General features: G+C 39.9%; 2 protein-coding genes across 2 annotated transcripts in view; one reads left to right on the top strand and one right to left on the bottom strand.

Annotated features, from left to right (window-relative positions):
• Positions 1-104, bottom strand: part of CEP63 (centrosomal protein 63) — a 128,304-nt gene extending 128,200 nt beyond the window's left edge. Inside the window, exon 1 of the mRNA XM_035132757.2 lies at positions 6-104. The gene's annotated coding sequence lies outside the window, so the exon portion shown is untranslated. The remainder of the gene's footprint in view (positions 1-5) is intronic.
• ANAPC13 (anaphase promoting complex subunit 13) lies at positions 23-13,329 on the top strand. Its single transcript, XM_035132766.2, has 2 exons — positions 23-449; positions 9,234-13,329. Exons 1-2 carry the CDS (start codon positions 351-353, stop codon positions 9,357-9,359), a joined length of 225 nt encoding a protein of 74 aa, XP_034988657.1. The 5' UTR covers positions 23-350; the 3' UTR covers positions 9,360-13,329.
• Positions 13,330-18,802: the final 5,473 nt, after the last annotated feature.

Genomic DNA, 18,802 nt, shown 5'->3' with positions numbered 1-18,802 from the left:
GCTACCTCAGAACTTGGGAGTCGCTCTCTGGTTCGTGACTCTCGCCCGCGTTGTTTGGGTAAAGGCTTGCGACGCTCTCTTCTTTTTCTCTCCCCCCCCCATCTCTATGGGTTTTCCGGCTTCTGGAGCCGTTTCCTGTGATGTCACTTCCTCCGCCTGCGAGGTTCGGAAAACAGTGGCGAGTCTTAGGTGAGAAGCGGGTGGGTGACAGGAGCGGTTGTCCTAAGCCGCCTGCCTTTTTCCGAATGAAAGCAAAGCGCAGGTACGCTTAGGATCAGAGTCCGAAGCCCGAGTGTGACGTGTCCGCCTCCTTTACAACGCAGCCCTGGTTCTCTCTGGGCTACACGAAGATGGACAGCGAGGTGCAGAGAGACGGGCGGATCCTCGATTTGATCGACGACGCGTGGAGGGAAGATAAGTTGCCCTACGAAGATGTGGCAATACCGCTGGTGAGTTGAGTGGGCGCTCAAGAGCCTGGCCCTGAATTGGTTTCCCTGGGTCAGACCTCTAACCACATGGGCAGGGGCAGTATCTGCCTTATGGTGCTAGTCTGGTTCGGGAAAGGGGCCGATCTCTGTGCCCCTTTCTCCTCATCAGGTGGGTGACGCCTAAATGCACACAGTAATAATAATAATAATAATAAATGAATTAACATTTTGCAACCAGGGGCAAAACTGCACGGTATGAGGCAAGCGTGGTTCCCAAATCGATATTTGACTCACATTGCTAATGTGGGTAACTTCCCAGTTGATTACCGCTGCAAGCATATCTAAATGTACTTTGTAGCTGGATTTGCACGCTTCATGGAGGAACCTTCCTCCCTTCACATCTTTTGTAGCAATAGTGAAACAGGTCAGAATTGTCTAATTAAAAGTGCTTGATTATTTATTTCTTTTAAAGTCCCTGAGTGGGCTTCTGCATTAAAATGCAATGTATGAAAAACAGTTTAAAACTGTACTTTCCAGAGCCACATTTCGTGCCATCTGTATCTATGCACATTTGTTGGATTAGGATACCACACAGTACAAGAAACTGGCTCTAATGAGCATGTTTAGCTGAAGTGGAAAATGATACTACAGTGTATGTATATTTGACCCATACATTTCAACTCTTGGCTCTCTCAAATGCCTGTTGTAAAGAATTGAACCATCACTTGCCAACACAAAAGCATGAGGGACCAAGACAGGGAAGGGAGTTTCATGATGTGCTGGGAGCCATCACAGAGAAAACTATCTCAGGACACTGCACAATTAACCATATCTATTTAGTATACTTGAGGGACCCAGGTGGCTCTGTGGGTTAAAGTTTAAACCACTGAGCCTAGGGCTTGCTGATCAGAAGGCCAGCGGTTCGAATCCCTGAGCTCCCGTTGCTCGGTCCCAGCTCCTGCCAACCTAGCAGTTCGAAAGCACATCAAAATGCAAGTAGATAAATAGGAACCACTACAGCAGGAAGATAAATGGTGTTTCCGTGTGTTGCTCTGGTTCGCCAGAAGTGGTTTTGTCATGCTGGCCACATGACCTGGAAACTATACACCAGCTCCCTCGGCCAATAATGCGAGATGAGCGCGCAACCCCAGAGTCGGTCACGACTGGACCTAATGGTCAGGGGTCCCTTTACCTTTACCTTATTGAGTATACTTATTGAGTTCTAAGCAGTTAAGGAATGTTAATGTCAATAGCTATAAATTTAGTCTGGTGGCAGATAGTCAGCCAGTGCAGTTGCTGCAGAATTGATGTAATGTGAGATCTCTTCATCGCACCCCTCACCACTCTTGCAGCTGTATTCTGCACTTGATGCAGCTTCCAGACCACCTTCAAGATTAGCCTTACACAGAGCATGATACAATAATTAAACCAGGAGATTAAGACTGCATGAATAACTTGGCCAGCCTCTTTTGGAGCAGTAAGAATCAAAGCTGGCATATCAACTGAACTGGAAATAGCTACTGAAGCCATTTGGGATTCTATCAACAGAAATTATTCCAAATGGAGGACTTCCGGTGGCGGTGCGCTAAGCAGCGGGTCGCTGAAGGAGAGCTCTGGCGAAACCGGAGCCTTTTAGCAGCAGATAGAACAACTTTTTAGAGGGGGTAGGCGCCCAAAACCCCTCTAAAGAAAGGTGAGGGTACGGGTCCCTCACCGAGTGGAAAAAAAAGCGGCGAAAACCGGCAGAACTTCTGTAGCGGCACCCTGAAGTGGTGAAAGTTGCAGGAGAGGAGCCGAGCGCAAAAAGCAACACAGTATCTGCTGCAGCGGCGCCCGAAAACCCGCCTAGCGAGCACCAAAGCTCTTCGGCTAAGAGATTGAAAAAATACACCGACCGTGAGTGTTACAAACTTGCTTTTAAAAAGATTTTAAAATCGGACCACGGGCGGGAGGTTAAGTCGGAGGATTCACAGACCACATCGCTGCTTTATTGCGGAGAGACTCCCCAGACGTTAAAGGGAAATAGCTGTCAAAGACGGTCCCCACGCAATTGCGCCAGGGGAAGGACGGAGAACTAGGCGCAGCAATAAAACATTAAAATCATCTAATTAAAATAATATGGACTCTCGTTCCAAGATGGAGACTGCAAAAGCTGCAAAGTCATTTTGAGGACTTCTTTTCCGGTGGCCAAAGAGGCGGCAGAGGGGCGAGAGGGGGAGGAGACGAAGGCGAGAAGGAACAGAGATTAAAGAACTGGAGATAACAGCAACAGCTGCTGTCTCAGTGTTACAGAGAGTGGAAAGCTACAAAACTACAAAGTGGCAGGTTGCCAAGACTCTTAGCATTTACGATACAGACAGAGGAAAGACACAGATTGGCAAGCTGCCAGGACACTTAACTTGTATTAGAACTTAAACTCAAGCAATTACCTTTCTTTGACGCCAGTGTAACATAGCAAAAAAAGATGTTTTGATTCAGTCGGAAAAGGGTACTCCCAAAGGAAAAAGAGAAATTAAGGCTCTGTTTACCTAAATAAAGGAAAAGTGAAGTATACAATGCCCTTAAGAAAATACAAAGAGAACTCAACAAACCCCACTGCAATGGCAGGGAATAATGCAAGAAGACAGTCAGGGTCAAACCCAAACCCAAACGAAAATGAAGCCCTAGCAGACATCAGAGAGCTAATAATTGAAATGAACAAAACCTTAAATGAGAAGCTAGATTCAGTGGAGAGTAAAGTGGAAGGAAACTCAAAAATGATAGCAGAGCTGACAGGCCAGATGAACGAACTACATAGCAAAAACAAAGAATTGGATAAAGCAGTGAAGGATTTAAATGCGAAAGTAGGAAAACAAGAAGAAGAGATTAAGAAAATAGCAGCAGAAAGCAAAGATATGTTGACAACAAAAGAGAAAGAAGATGAAGCAATGCAGAAGCTGAGGAAAAGACAGGAAGATCTAGAGGATCAGATAGCGCTACTCGAAATGAAACAGAGGGCGCTGGTTCTGAGAGCAAGGGGCGTTCCGGAAACAACAAATGAACAAATAGAAGAAAAAATGATTAAAGGTTTGGCAGAATGGCTGCAAGTCAGTGAAGAAGATCTAACATTAGACATAGACAAGATTTACAGAGTAAGGGTGGATAGAGCAAAGAACTTCAAAGGGCCAGGAGACGTGATGCTATTCCTGAACTCAATGCTTCTTAAGGACAAAATCCTACAGAAGAAAAAACAAGAAAGTTTGAAGATAGAAGGAAGAGTGGTGGCTTTGTTCAAAGAAATTCCGAAAAGATTTAGACTTAAGAGACAGGGATACAAAATGGTGACAGATACCTTAAGAAAACAAGGGATATGGTTTACATGGGAGTATCCTGAAGGACTATCTTTTACTTTTAAGGGCAGGAGAAAGACTTTTAGATCGGTGGGAGAGGCAGAAAGATTCTGCAACAGAAACAAGAAAGAACTACTTAAAGACCCTGAAGAAGACGACGACGGAAATTAACGAATTGGCTAATATATATATCCTCTTCCCTTTCCCTCCTCTTCCTTCTCTCCCCCCTAGTCCCTTCTTTAATTAATTTATTTTATAAAAGGCCAAAATTATAGACAATTTAAAGTATCCCCATCTTCTTGGCAAAGTTTGAATTGAATAGAAAATAAGTACAGACGCGCCCTTTACAACTCTTTCCTTATATTTCTATTGAAAATTGAGGAAGATTTTGGTGTGGAAGTTTCGAAATTTTAAATTTTGATTTTTTTTCCCATTATTATTATTATTTTTTCTCCCTCCCTCTTTTTCTTTTTTTACCCTTTCTTTCCCTTCTCTTCCTTTGCTTCTTCCCCTCTTCCCCCTCCTCCCCCTTTTTTCCTTTTTTCTTCTCTTTTCTTTTCTTTTCTTTCTTTTTTTTCTCTCTTTCTTTCTTTTCATTTTTTTTTCTTTTCAAGTTTTTTAAAGGAATTCTAATAAAGATATGGATCTTAATATCACCTCTTGGAATGTCAATGGTTTGAATAACAAATTGAAAAGAAATAAGATTGAACATATAATTAAGAAGGGAAATTGGGATATTGTATGTCTCCAAGAGACTCACGTATCCCTGAAACATGAAAGAGTATTGATAAACAAGAGAATCTGAGATGAATTTATATCATCAAATATAAAGAAAAAGAGAGGTGTAATCATATATGTCAAGCAAAATATTAAAGCAGAAAAGTTATTTCATGATGATGAAGGGAGGATGGTTGGGGTGCGTCTGTGCTTGCCAAAAGGAAATGTGTGTATAGTGAATATTTATGCGCCAAACGGATGCAAAAGGGAGTTTTTTTAAAAAAATTAGGAAGAAAATTGGGGAATCATATAACAGATGAAGAAGTAATTCTTTTGGGAGATTTTAATGGGGTTATCCAAAGTGAATTAGATAGAACAGGGAGGGGGAAGAGGGACAGAGGGAGATTACCGGAAACCTTTTTGAATTTAGTAGATAATTATAATTTAGAAGATATCTGGAGAAAGGGAAACCCAAATGGCAAAAAGTTTACTTATTACTCAGGAGCGAAAAAGACGGCCTCCAGAATAGACATGATATGGATTTCAAAAGGATTAGCACAAAAAGTGGTTAAAAATGAAATATTGGCTAAATCAATAACTGATCACAACCCAACAATGGTAAAATTAAGGGAGAAAGAAACGAAAATTAGAAGGTGGAGAATGGATGAAAGAATTTTAAATGATGAAGAATTTATAAAAAAAGTTAAAAATCTATTAAAGGAATTTTTTGAAAAAAATATACAACGAGAAGTGGAATTAACGACAACATGGGACGCAGGTAAAGCCTTTGTAAGGGGATTATACATCCAACAAAAAAGTAGGATTAGAAAAGAAAGGGAGAGAAATATGGAGAAAATTAAGGAAGAAATTAAGGAAAAAGAAAAAGATTTGGCAAAAAATCCAAAAAATGAAAATTTGATAATGAGAATAAAAGTATTGCAAAAAGAATTATCTATATTGATAGGTCAAGAAATTGAGAATAAGATAAGATGGATCAAACAGAGAACCTTTGAATGGGGAGATAAGGTAGGGAAATTATTGGCTTGGAGAATAAGGAAAAAACAAAAAGAGAGGCTGGTCACGGAAATATTGTACAAAGGGAGAAAATTGAGGAAAATAGAGGAAATACAAAAATGTCTTACCCAATATTATAAAAAATTTTATAGGAAAAAGGGAATAAATGAAAAGAAATTGGATAAATATTTTTCAAAAAAAAAGGAAGGAGAACCAGGTCACAGAAGAGGAAAGAGAAAGCTTGAATAAACCTGTGACGAAACAAGAAATATATGATGCCATCCAAAAATTAAAAATAGGGAAATCGCCAGGCACAGACGGTCTGTCGAGTAGACATTATAAATTATTTAAAGAAGAAATAGGCGAGACCCTTCAGAAAATAATAAACAGTGTCATGGAAGGAGGCTCTATACCTAAATCATGGGAAGAAGCTTATGTGACACTGATCCCGAAAGGTGAGGAGGAGGATAGGCAAGTAGGAGATTTTAGACCAATCTCATTATTGAATAGTTACAGGTAGGTAGCCGTGTTGGTCTGAGTCGAAGCAAAATAAGAAAATTCCTTAGTAGCACCTTAAAGACCAACTAAGTTTATATTTTGGTATGAGCTTTCGTGTGTGTATCTGAAGAAGTGTGCATGCACACGAAAGCTCATACCAAAATATAAACTTAGTTGGTCTTTAAGGTGCTACTAAGGAATTTTCTTATTTTGCTCATTATTGAATGTAGATTATAAAATTTTCACGGATATTTTGGCAAATAGATTAAAAAAGATTTTAAGTAGGATTATAGGACAGGACCAACAAGGGTTTCTCCCGGGAAGAAAATTGGCAAAGAATATAAGAATATTATTAGACGTTTTAGAATATCTGGATTGGTCCCCGGGAAAAAAGCAGCCTTTATCTTTTTAGACATAGAAAAAGCTTTTGATTCTTTGTCCTGGAATTTCATGAAGAGATCGTTAAAAGAAATTGGAATAGGAGATAATTTCATGAAGGCAATTGATTCAATCTATGAAAAGCAATCAGCTAGTCTAATCTTAAATGGGGAGGTGATGGAGAAGTTTGAGATAGAACGAGGAACAAGACAGGGGTGCCCTCTATCCCCCCTATTATTTATATTATCTATAGAGTTCCTATTAGATGATATCCAAAGAGAAGAGAAAATTGGAGGAATCAGGGTGAAGGATAAAATTTTTAAGATAAAGGCTTTTGCGGACGATATGATGGTGATGTTAGAAGACCCAGGGGATTCAATTGACTGTTTAATAAAAGTATTAAAAGTTTTTGAAGAAGTATCAGGGTTAAAAATAAATGAAAAAAAGACAAAAGTGATGTTAAAAAATATAGGGCAACCGGATAAGGATAAATTGGAACAAATGATGAGTTGGGAAGTTGTTAAAAAATTTAAATATTTAGGAATTGTAATTAGCACGAATAATATTGATCTTTATGAAAACAACTATGGAAAATTATGGAAGGAGGTTAGGAAAGATCTAGAGAGATGGAAAGACCTAAATTTATCTTTTTCAGGCAGGATTGCAACAATTAAGATGACGGTTCTACCTAGATTCCTATTTTTATTTCAAACATTACCCATATTGGGGAAAAAAGATATATTCGAGGGTTGGAGAAAAGAATTGAGTAAGTTTATTTGGTTGGATAAAAAACCACGGATTCAATATAGATTGTTGACAGATGTGAAGGAGAGAGGGGGTTGGGGGGTTCCTGATCTGAGGCTCTACTACGCGTCCGCTTGTTTGGGTTGGTTGAAAGATTGGATAATATTGGAAGATGATGAATTATTAAAAGTGGAAGGATTCAGAAACCAAAGGGGGTGGCATGCATATCTATTACAAGAAGAAAAAGGAAAATCTACTCATTTTACAAATCATGTTATAAAAAAATCAATCCTTAAAATCTGGCAAGAGTTCAAACCCTTATTAGAACCCAAAATACCTTGGTGGGCCTCCCCCTTTGAGATAACTGCACTCGGGGGGAAGCGGGAAAATGGAAAGTGGTTAACGTACAAAGATATATTGGTAAAAGAAAATGAAGATTGGAAGCTAAAAACATATGAAGAAATCAAACCACATTGTAATAGTTGGTTACATTACCTCCAGATACAAAGCCTTTTTATGGAACATAAAAAAATAGGTTTTTCAAAAGAGAAATCAAAATTACAGGAAATTTTAATCGAAAATAATGCGAAACAATTAGCAAAAATGTATAAGTATCTCCTAGAATGGGATTTAAAAGATGAGGAAGTAAAAGGGGTAATGACGAAATGGGCCCAGGACTTGGGAAAACCAATATACGCAACACAATGGGAATCTTTGTGGAAGGGGTCAATGAGATTTACAGCCAGCATGGGGATAAAAGAAAATATGCTAAAACTTGTTTATAGATGGCACCTAACCCCCGAGAAATTAGCGAAAATATATAAGAAAGAATCTGATAATTGTTGGAAATGTGACGAAAAAGGAGGCAACTACTTTCATTGTTGGTGGGGTTGCAGAAAAATTTTTAAATTCTGGGGAGAAATATATGAAGAGATAAAGAAAATGCTGAAAATTACTTTTGGAAAAAAAACAGAGTATTTCTTATTAAGCATAGTACCGGAAAATTTACCAGTAGGCAAAAGAAATATCTTCCTATATGCATGTGCAGCAGCGAGATTATTGATTGGACAAAAATGGAGAAAAACTGAAATTCCCACAGTTCAGGATTGGCATTTAAAATTAATAGAATTCATGAACATGGAGAGAATGACAGCCGCAATTAGGAACACATCTAAACAACGGTCCAAATTGGAATGGGGGTTGGTCGAAGATTATTTCAAAAAAAAAGGTATAAAAACGGAATTGATGATTTGTTTAAACTAAGGGGTCATGGGGAAATAGACAGAAAGTTAAGATAAATAGGAATAATTTCGATTGGAGACGTAACATTTAGAGATAGCAACGCAAACTAATGAGAACATGTCAGTTAAGCGATGTGGAGGGATTGGGAAGTTTTTTTTCTTTGTTTGTCATCAAATTTTATTATGTTATTTGTTTACGTGATATATTTGCTTATGTATTATATTTTAATAATTTAAATAAAGACTATTTTAAATTAAAAAAAAGAAAGAAAGAAATTATTCCAAATGTACCCACAAGCTACATACCTGTTCCTTCAGGGAGAGTACAATCCTTTGTAGATCACTTTTTTGACCCTTATCCAGTGAATAACTACCTGTGTACAATGGTTCAATGCTTGCACAGCTTCACTTGATTAAGATGGTAAGGAGCGATAGGGTTGGTTGTCATCAGCTTTCTGGTAACACCATTCTCCAAATCCCCGAGTGGCCTCTGCAAGGAGCCTCATATAGATGGTAAACAGTATAAAGGATAGTATGCAACAAAAGCCATGGGGTTGAACAGAAGTCCCCCAATGCAAGTTGAGGTGCAAGTAGGGACAGACTCACCATAACCGTGCCTCAAATAACCTGTCCCACAAAACCACTCTGGGAGGATGTAATGGTTGATTATAGGAAAAGCTTCCGAGAGATCAAGGAGAATCAACAGGGATGGGGAAACATCCCCATCCTGGCCCTTTCCCAATCAGGCAGAAAACATACTCAAAATGTTCTCACAAAATAGAGACATGGCTGGAATTGCTTTTTTCCCTGGCATATTTCATAAACAGATATGCAAGATTCATTTTTTAAACATTTTAAATAATTTAATATGTTTCTGTTCTCAGAATGAGCTTCCTGAACCAGAACAAGACAATGGTGGCACAACAGAATCTGTAAAAGAACAAGAAATGAAATGGACTGACTTGGCTTTGCAGTACCTTCATGAAAACATACCTCCAACAGGAAACTAGTGTGCCTGTGATACTTCTTGCAGTAATTAAAATGTTTCCAGCACTTCATCCACATCTCTCTACCTGCTTTAATTTGGAAAGAAAACATTTGTAAAACTTCCAGCCCTGAGTCACTGATTATTAAGTCTTTGTAGATATATCAAAGCCTTAGCAGCTGCACACCACAAGTGTGTGTAAATTAATAATTCCTTAAAACATGTCAGGGTTGTTGTTTTTACATCATGTTTCAATGTTGGGGTCTGTGATATGAGCCAAGGAACTGTTCCCAGTGGCAGTAAACATTAACCAAACTGTGTATGGTTAATGTTAGTCTCTCTTTGGTACTTGGTTGCAAGCTGATTGTGTGACCTCTCCAGACCAGTCACATTATATCATATTGGATGTTTAGATCAAGCAGAAGAGACAAACAATCTGAACTTTCTTTGATGGTCTCGATGAGTCTGTCCTAAACACTGCTTCTGAGTAATAGGCATTAATAGAATTTTACACAAGCATTTCTGAAGAGGGTAAAAGAAGGTTTGCAGTTTGTATATTTTTATTACAGATCTCCCTCCCAATGCTATAGAAATCCTGATAACATTTATTCCATATATTTATATTAAAGAAATGTCTTAGTAACTGTGTGGTTGTTCTTTGAATGAACTTTGTGAGATATGCGGTGGGTCTCTCATGAGTTCTGCAGCAGCTGGTCAGAGGGTAAAACTGTCTTGTAAATTTCACTTCAGCAAAGTCAGTATGAGCAGTTGCAACAAGAACAAGGGAGAGGGAGAGGGAGAGGGGTGGATAAAACGACTACAGAGATAAACTGCTACAGGGAGAAAGTCCAGTTAAGACTATAAAACTACAGGTTTGTTTTGGCTTTCTTCTTTCCTTTGAGTGGCACACATACCATGAGTTCTTTTAATTGCCATAATTAAGACCTAATTTTTCAGGTAGTATGGACCAATGTGGTTTTTGCCATAATTCCCCATGGCAGGATTCAAACATTGTATTTTTGTTCCTTCTAGTGTGTATGTAAGGGTATGTGGGGAGGTAAAGACAAAGTAGTTTAAGGCCATAGTCCTAGGTAACCCGTTCTGGTAAGCAGCATGTTGTCCCTATTACTCATGGTCTCAGCTCCTCCAATCTGCAGCCAAATATTTACTGTAATAGGCTAGCTTTCAGGGATAATTCAACAAGCAAGTTTTCCTGAAGACAGAGAGAAACTTCCCTTGAAAGCAAATGAGCGAAACAGTATCACAGCAACAAAATTGCATCTATTTTACCAATTGCTACATAAATATTTTAAGTGGCATGAGAATTTGAGACACAGTAAATCAAAAACACAATACGTACTAATCTTAGAAGCTGGATTTATGGCTGAGGTACTTCAAGCTGAACAGGAAAAGAACTGGTGAATCCTACAAGGGTAGGGCCATGCCCTCTGCAGCTAAAGTTATTGTTAAGCAACTCTGGGTTTAGGTGGCAGCGGCAGATTTAGGGACTGGATTTGGAGCCTCGGGCGCCGCAACTATGATGTAGAATGGAAGGTGGGGTGCCGAATTTTGCCATTGTACAGGGCATGGCTGAAATTTGAGGCTCCAAGGAATGCCACTGCAGGTGGACCTATTATCTGGTTCAGATCACAGGTTCCAAATATATATATTTTTCAGGTTAACAAAGCAGACTGCAAAAATAAGTCCTTTTTAAAGTCCTGATCAAGCAGAGCAGTATTTTAGAATTCAGTAGGGAGGTGCTATACACCTGTAAAATGCAATGCTGCTTATGGTGTTCACGTGCTAAACTCTTCTACTATCCAGCAGAGGTCGCAAAAGAGCCTTTGGTCAGCTTATTTGATCACATTGCACGAACTCTTCATGTGCTTGAAGTAGTTTTCTCTTACAGTGAATTACTTCATTCTGAACTGGGTTTCATGAAGAATTGGGGCTTCCTAGATCAACACTCTTTAAGTTCATCTTCCATTATGCTCTTTTAGAAGACAGATTGGGGGTGCTACATAATCAACATGCATAATAACAACATTCTGATGGTTGCTGCTTTGAGAGGAAGAGGTTTTGCAACTAAAAAAAGCAAGGAGAAAAGGCATTTAACTGATTTTGTACTGCATCTCGCCTCGAATGTGAACCTCCAGGTACATGTTTATAAGGTAAATATTCATCTGGATCCCCTTTGGAGAGAACACACAAGGGGTGGGGAATTGCAAGGGGGACATGGGAGGATCAAGAAATATTTCTCCTGCTTTTTAGTGAAAGTCCACTTGTTTATTAGAAGCTATCATCAGAGTTTTATTGTGCATCTTTGTATGTGATGTGTAGTTCTACACTTGGATAACTAGTTTCCACCTACTCTATGGAGACATTAGCAGTTGTGTGATGAGCTCCTGTAGAGTCAGGTGATGTGAAAAGATCCAGCAGCACACAATGTACTCCAGCAATACTGAGCTTTTCTAATCAACCACAAAAATTCATTTCACTGAAAAGTGCAGAACATGAAGACCCTGGTTTCACAGAGAGCCCACAGGGCAATGTGCAAAGCCCTGGCACATAAGACCACAATCCATAAAACTGCAATCTAATTCAGTACCATCTGCAAAACGTTTATATTTTTCTTCCCAACAACAGCCTCTCAGCTTAGTTTACAGGCTGTTTTTTCTAGAGCTAAGGAACTTTAAAAATAGTTTGCAATGTGCCACTGGGGAGGAGCTGTTAAGGAAAATAGTTGGAAGTCCTGCTGGGCACATACAAGCTTTCCACATGCCTAAAGGAGCTCACGGGATTTGTGGCTTCTGGGTTTCCAAGTATGCAGCATACTTTGCCCTTGACATAATATTGGAAATTTTTAATGTGCATTGGTTGGATTAAAGTTGGACTAAATGTGTCAATGCCGGAGGTGGAGCAAGGAAGCAGGTTCCTCCTGAAGCCTTTTCCATTAAGGACAACAGTTTGAAGCCTTTAGGAAAAATAGGCCAGATGTAGGTTTTCCACAGACTTGATTGAAGTGAGTTGAGGGGATTTGGGAGAGAGGGTCTTCCTTGAGAGATCAGACCAATGGGGCTTGAATGTCACTGAGTTGTAGTCTCAATTGTAGAAATTATCTGACATTTCCCATTGGTCTCCGAAAACTTGGGTTTTATGGGTAGCTATCAACTTTCACTGAATTCCTGACATTTACTGTGAAACTCTTATTTCTTCAGTGTTGACAACACAGCAATCCAAACCATCGTCTACCTAACACCTATATGTTGCAAGAATTGCAAAATAAAATTCAGCTGCACCAATTAATCAGGTGTTTAATTACAATTAAGAACATTGCTAACGGCAAACAAGCTCTTTCTACACCAGAGAAAGAAAATGTTGGGAGTTTGTTGAAATGCAAGACACTGCTTGTAAATTGGGATCTATTAAACTAAAGAACCAATTAGTTATGTCATGTAATTAACATTCTGGATATACAACATTGTTCATATACAAGGATTGCAATCTCGGTGATTTGACACTGAAATTAAAAACCACTGCATTATAAAACTTACCAACTTTTTGGCATGTCGTACATCAGAATTGCACACTACAGTAATGTTATTAAATATTTATTTTTCTTATGCAGGAAGTCATACTTTAAAGTATAAAGGTAGAAATATAACATATTATGAACTGGTAAGCAAGAGCCCATTTATGGCTAAAGCCATCTGATTATAAAAATGTGAGAATTTTGTGTATAACTAGCAAAGAATTTTGTGTATAACTAGCCCCCTATATAATATGGGGCCTGGTGCAAAAAATAAATACGTAAATGAAGGTCTGCTTTTGACATAATATATTTCTCAACTCACCTTTTGATACCATGCTATCCTGGTTTAATGAGACTAGCTTTGGTCATAGCTGCCAAGTTATCCCTTTTTAAAAGGGATTTTCCCTTATGCTGAATAGGCTTCCTCGCGAGAAAAGGGAAAACTTGGCAGCTATGGCTTTGGTTCCCCTCAAACCTTCTCAATGTATTTGATTATAATGACTGGAGAGAATATTCCTGCCTTCTCTCTCCATCTTCTTTTCCAAGTAGAGTAGGGTCTGGCAATAACTTACAGCTGCAGCTGGGCTTGGGGCCAAGGTTGAGGAGGGAAGTATTCCTTTGTGAATTCTCGCCATCTTCTTGTTGATCATCTCCCAACAGCTGAGAGACAGAACCATTTTACATGTTAATAGATACACAAAATGTTTTACAAGCAGTAAACAAAAGAATGTATAAAATGTCTGAGGGGCAAACCGATGTCGTATGTGTGAGTCACACCTGTACATGTACCAAAGAGAAGGAGTTGACTGGTACATGCACTTATGATGATATACACAGTTGCTGCCATTTTGTTTGTGCAGTAGCCCTAAGATAGATTCTGTCCTTCATTTTCTGGCTCTGGGTCCATAGATTATGACACACACACACACACACACACACACACAGAGAGAGAGAGAGAGAGAGAGAGAGAGAGAGAGAGAGAGAGAGAGAGAGAGAGAGAGAGAGAGAGAGGAGTTGAAAGGAAGCCGCGGACGACTCTCGGGTTGCGGTGCTCATCTCGTGTTATTGGCTGAGGGAGCCGGCGTACAGCTTCCAGGTCATGTGGCCAGCATGACAAAGCTGCTTCTGGCGAACCAGAGCAGCGCACGGAAACACTTTTTACCTTCCCGCCGGAGCGGTACCTATTTATCTACTTGCACTTTGACATGCATCTCTATACCCTCTTGAAAATCTGCAGAGGTCTGGATATCTCCCTGGAATAATGCAGGAAGCAGTTGGAGGGAATTGGCAAAAAAACATCTTCCTCCAGCAGGAACCTCCTGTGAATTGCATCCCCTTCTGCAAACAGGGCAAATTCTGGTTCTGTCTTGGTGTTAATAGCTTCAGAAACGTAATAATACTTGTCACTTTTATGATTGTGCACATGAAGCCTTAATAAGAATGTAAATACTTTTGGAGTTGTGATGGCCTTTTTCGCACAAACTGCTAAATGTGTCTAAATAAAAACACTGGATCCATTCAGACATAAAGCCAAACAATCATTTGGCACTAAATTAATTGTGTTTCCATGTTCTCTCTCACTTTGCTCTTACAGTAGTTTGTAAAAAAAATCTGGAGAAGGGGAAGGAGAAATCTTCAAGGTGGCAACAACTAGAGGTCATATTGTGACCCTAATTTCTTTCTTCAAGTCAAAGGGGAACATTTATTTATAATATTTATATATCACCCTTCATCAAAATTTATTCCAGGGCAATTGTGAATTCCAGTTGTGCTAATATTCCTCTTGTTCAGCTCCTGCAAATACAATGGCTGCAAAAAGTTACCGGTAGATATGTATAATTTCCACAAAAATTGATGGCACTTGGGCATTTTAATTCCTGCCCATTATACAGACAGGGAAGACTCCCATTTTCAACTAACAAAGAGGGAATGGTTCGGCCTCGTGTTTTTTTCTCCCTTTCCTCATCTGTCGCTGATTTCCATCAACCCCATGCCCGTGTGCGCACATACACCACTCACTCACACATCCACCAAACATTGCTAAATGCTTAGATATGGTTTTCATTTTGGGGAAAAATTTAAGGAGCAAGCTGTTGTCGGCAAATGCGACAGTACTGGAATTTTAATGTGGACCATCTGGAGTATTTGCTAATGTTGAAATATTAGCGCGATGTGGTAATTTTGGAGCATATGCCAGGGAATGGAGGAGTGAGCTGTTGGTACTTGTTGCCCTAAAACATAATAACAATCAACATACTCTCTCACTCCCAGCACACAAACTGAAAAAGATGACACAGTGTGTATGCATGCTAGAAGGGAAGGCGAGGATATGTGTTTATTCTCTTCTCTCTTCCCTGTGCTTTCTTTGGAAAGCGGGGGGGGGGGGGGTTCTTTTCCAAGGAGACCTTGAGGTATGGGGTTTTGCTAGGCTCTCCGCCAGCTTGCATGGAATCTGGGTCACCATGGAAACTGGCCACGAGGAGAGCAACAAACAGAGGCAAAGGAATTTCAGCATTGCCAGCCAGGCCTCACTGGAACTAGAAAAGCTCTCTTTTTAAAATGAAGGAAAGTAAAAGGAACATACACATAGGGGGCAGGCACACTATTACCGTAAGAAAATTAGTTAATGCTGCGGACCCTAAAGCCACAGAAAAAGGATGAGGTGGTTCTCACTCTTGCTGTTCCACAAACCCCTAGCTCTGGTACTGCTGTCCCCTGTGAGGATTTTTCTTCTTCTTACGATGTCAGAACCAGTCTAAAGGGTGGATTAAAGTGAGAATCCTGTTTAGAATCAAAATCATGCCTCTCCTGATGCTCCAAAGAAATCTTTCATCTCATTTTAACTTGAAAATCTGTTTTAAAGGCAAGCAACCCTGTGGCATAAGCTGAGACAAAAGGGAACTACCGTAGTAACTAGGACTTAGACTGATGCTGTGAGGTGTTTACATATGGAAATATAGCTTGTGATGTTAGCCCAAGTTGTGTAAAAGTGACATGGGGAGGAGCCTAGGACAAAAAGTTGGTTGGTACAGACATCATACATCTTGTATCAGAAGGAAACAAATGTTGGGATGGGGGCTGCAGATGTCTTACACCAGTCAGGAAGCTAGACAAGAATTTTATTATCTCTTCAGAACAAGCACAGAATAGTAACATGAAATTCCCAATTCCACCTCCAGAGACAATTCAAGCCCAATACCACTTCATGACTAAACTATAATAATGTTGTTATCCATAATAATGTTGTTAGGAAAGATCGAGAACCTTTACAGCAAAGATCGCTCTCTACCTTTGCTAAGCAACCACAGGTGGTTAAATAACCCTTTGCCGTTCCATCACACATGCAAAAACTGCAGTGGTAAAAGTGTGGTACACACATACTCAAGCCACCAGGAATCCCAGAGAAAGGAGAAAGACTACACATGAATCCATGAGAGGTTGGAGGCTATTGTAACAGAAGAAGATGCTGAAGAAGAGCCATCATTGCCCAAAGTCCACATCTCCTCCGCTGCCACATTCCACCTTAGTTCAAACTAGTTTTGCATGTTTTGGTAGAACTTTGTGCATGATCAGCAAGGTGGAAGGCCAAATCTAACTGTTGCAATAGACTTTCAGAGACACCTATTGCCTAAAACAGTCTTAGGTAGTGAGTCACTCTGTCTATTCCCCTCCTTTTTAAGACTGTATAACCTGTTTCCCTCCTGATGATGGTGCATTCCAGCTCCCACCAGACAGCATGGCCAACGGTCAGGATCAGGAACGATGGGAGTTATATTCCAGCAACATCTTGAGAGCCACATGTTAGCCACCCCTGCTATACCTACTTATCTGGGAGTTAATGCCATTGAACTCCATTAAGTAGACATATACAGTATAAGCTAGTATATTGTAAAGGTAAAGGTAAAGGGACCCCTGACCATTAGGTCCAGTCGTGACCGACTCTGGAGTTGCGGCGCTCATCTCGCGTTATTGGCCGAGGGAGCCAGCGTATGGCTTCCAAGTCATGTGGCCAGCATGACAAAGCCGCTTCTGGCGAACCAGAGCAGCATACGGAAACGCCGTTTACCTTCCCACTGGAGTGGTACCTATTTATCTACTTGCACTTTGATGTGCTTTCGAACTGCTAGGTTGGCAGGAGCTGGGACCGAGCAACAGGAGTTCACCCCATCGCAGGGATTTGAACCGCCGACCTTCTGATCAGCAAGCCCTAGGCTCAGTGGTTTAACCCACAGCACCACCTGCCTGCTTGGGCACACAGATAGTCTTCTAAAAGAGAACAACATTATCTGCTTCCCCAATTACCTACTATTTCAGGAATGTATATACCGTAATATATATACCACCTAGAAAAAAAATTAGGTGTTTTTGTAAGGGAAGAAGAGGAGGAGGAGGAGGAGTAATAGCAATAATAATAATATAAATTTACTTTCTTTTCATCCATTTTCTCTATTATAATTTAATTCCACTTTTCCTCAAGAGAGCTCCGGACAGTGTATAAGTTGCATCCCCTCATTTTATTCTCACAACAACCCCGTGGGATAGGTTAGTCTGATGGTGAGTTTCCCCAATCCTAGCTGAACACTCAAGTGGTTCTCAAACTGCAAGCAGGGTATGTTTCTCTTCTCCAAGAAAAGAACTACTCTAGAAGCATTTTGCTTGTATCACAAACACTGCCGGTATTGTCTCACATTGAATGTAACAGATCTGTAGAAAAGACTCTATGACCTGAAAATAGAGACAATGCACATACTTTTGTAACCCAAGAAAATCTTTAATAAAAACCATTTTTTAAAAATGCTTCTGATAGAGTTGATAGTATCAATTATTTGGCTGACATGGAAATATAGTTGGGTGGAGAGCAGGTTTCAGCTGCTAAATGTTTATATTTTAGGTAGCTGTTAAAGGCACAGGAGTTGTGCAAGAAAAATAGTTGACCATCCTAATGACTAATAAGAAGGTATCAAATGCAAATGATAACCCATATTGTTGGTCTACATTTGCACAGGTATTGTGAAGAATTATTTGTGCTAGTGTCTCACCACAGCCAGGATTTCACTCCAGAGGGTGACAGCGAATGCAGGAAGTCGCAAGTGCTCAGCCATCTGTGCAAAGTTGGAATGACCTCCTAATGCAAAAAACATTTATGTTTTCACTGACATCAATAGGCTTTACAAGAGCCTTGGGCTTACACAACAGTGACCACCCATTGAGTCATTAAGGAACTGAGGCAATACAAATTCCCATCAAATTAGCCAGAAAAATGCGGAGACTTAATATGACACTATCAGCAGTTCCTTGGACATCAAAGAGATCAGGTCATTTCCATCTCCCCTCAGGTAACTTTTCACATGCAGTTCATGAATAAGACAGTTAAATTCTGGATTCTTCCCCTCACCCCATAGTGCTTCCATATGCTGGAAATATTTTACTCTGGGCTGTTTGGAGAATGATAATCCCACAGATCCTTTGGTATGTTTGGAATGTTTGCATTTCCTACTGTGTGTGTGTATTTTACACAAGCCTGTAAAAACAAGAGCTTCCTACTCACCTAGTAAAAAAATATATTAATGGGCCAAGCCCCCTTTCAAAATCAATAGTAAGGGACTAAGGGAAGATGTGGCAAGACTGTCATTCACATGTCAAGTCCATTAATATACAAAGTTTGTTTGCATATATATTACTTTAACAGTAAACGGAGTGCGTGGGGAGGGGTACTGAAGTTTCCCCTTCTCCTTTTCTTTCTTCCTGGCTCCAGTAGAAGCCAGAAGAAGAAAAGGGCCTAGAGTAGCAGATTGAAGGGAAATAATGCACAAAACAGGATGCAGCACCTAAACTCTCGTGTGATCCTTTTCATTTTAAGGCAAGACCTACCCACCAGCCATTTTACAGGAGACACATTAAAAGGAATCCATGCCTATCACCATCATTTCTAGCCT

Source organism: Zootoca vivipara, chromosome 5, assembly GCF_963506605.1.
Source record: "Zootoca vivipara chromosome 5, rZooViv1.1, whole genome shotgun sequence".
Taxonomy (NCBI): domain Eukaryota; kingdom Metazoa; phylum Chordata; class Lepidosauria; order Squamata; family Lacertidae; genus Zootoca; species Zootoca vivipara.
Note: the sequence above shows the minus strand (reverse complement) of the source record. Positions and strands in the feature narration are given on the sequence as shown.

What these genes read in the sequence shown, in the direction of transcription:
- ANAPC13 (XM_035132766.2), top strand. Translation starts at nt 351, where the DNA reads ATGGACAGCGAGGTGCAGAGAGACGGGCGGATCCTCGATTTGATCGAC. An exon ending in AAGATGTGGCAATACCGCTG is followed by an intron (nt 450 to 9,233) that starts GTGAGTTGAGTG and finishes TTCTGTTCTCAG; the next exon opens with AATGAGCTTCCTGAACCAGA.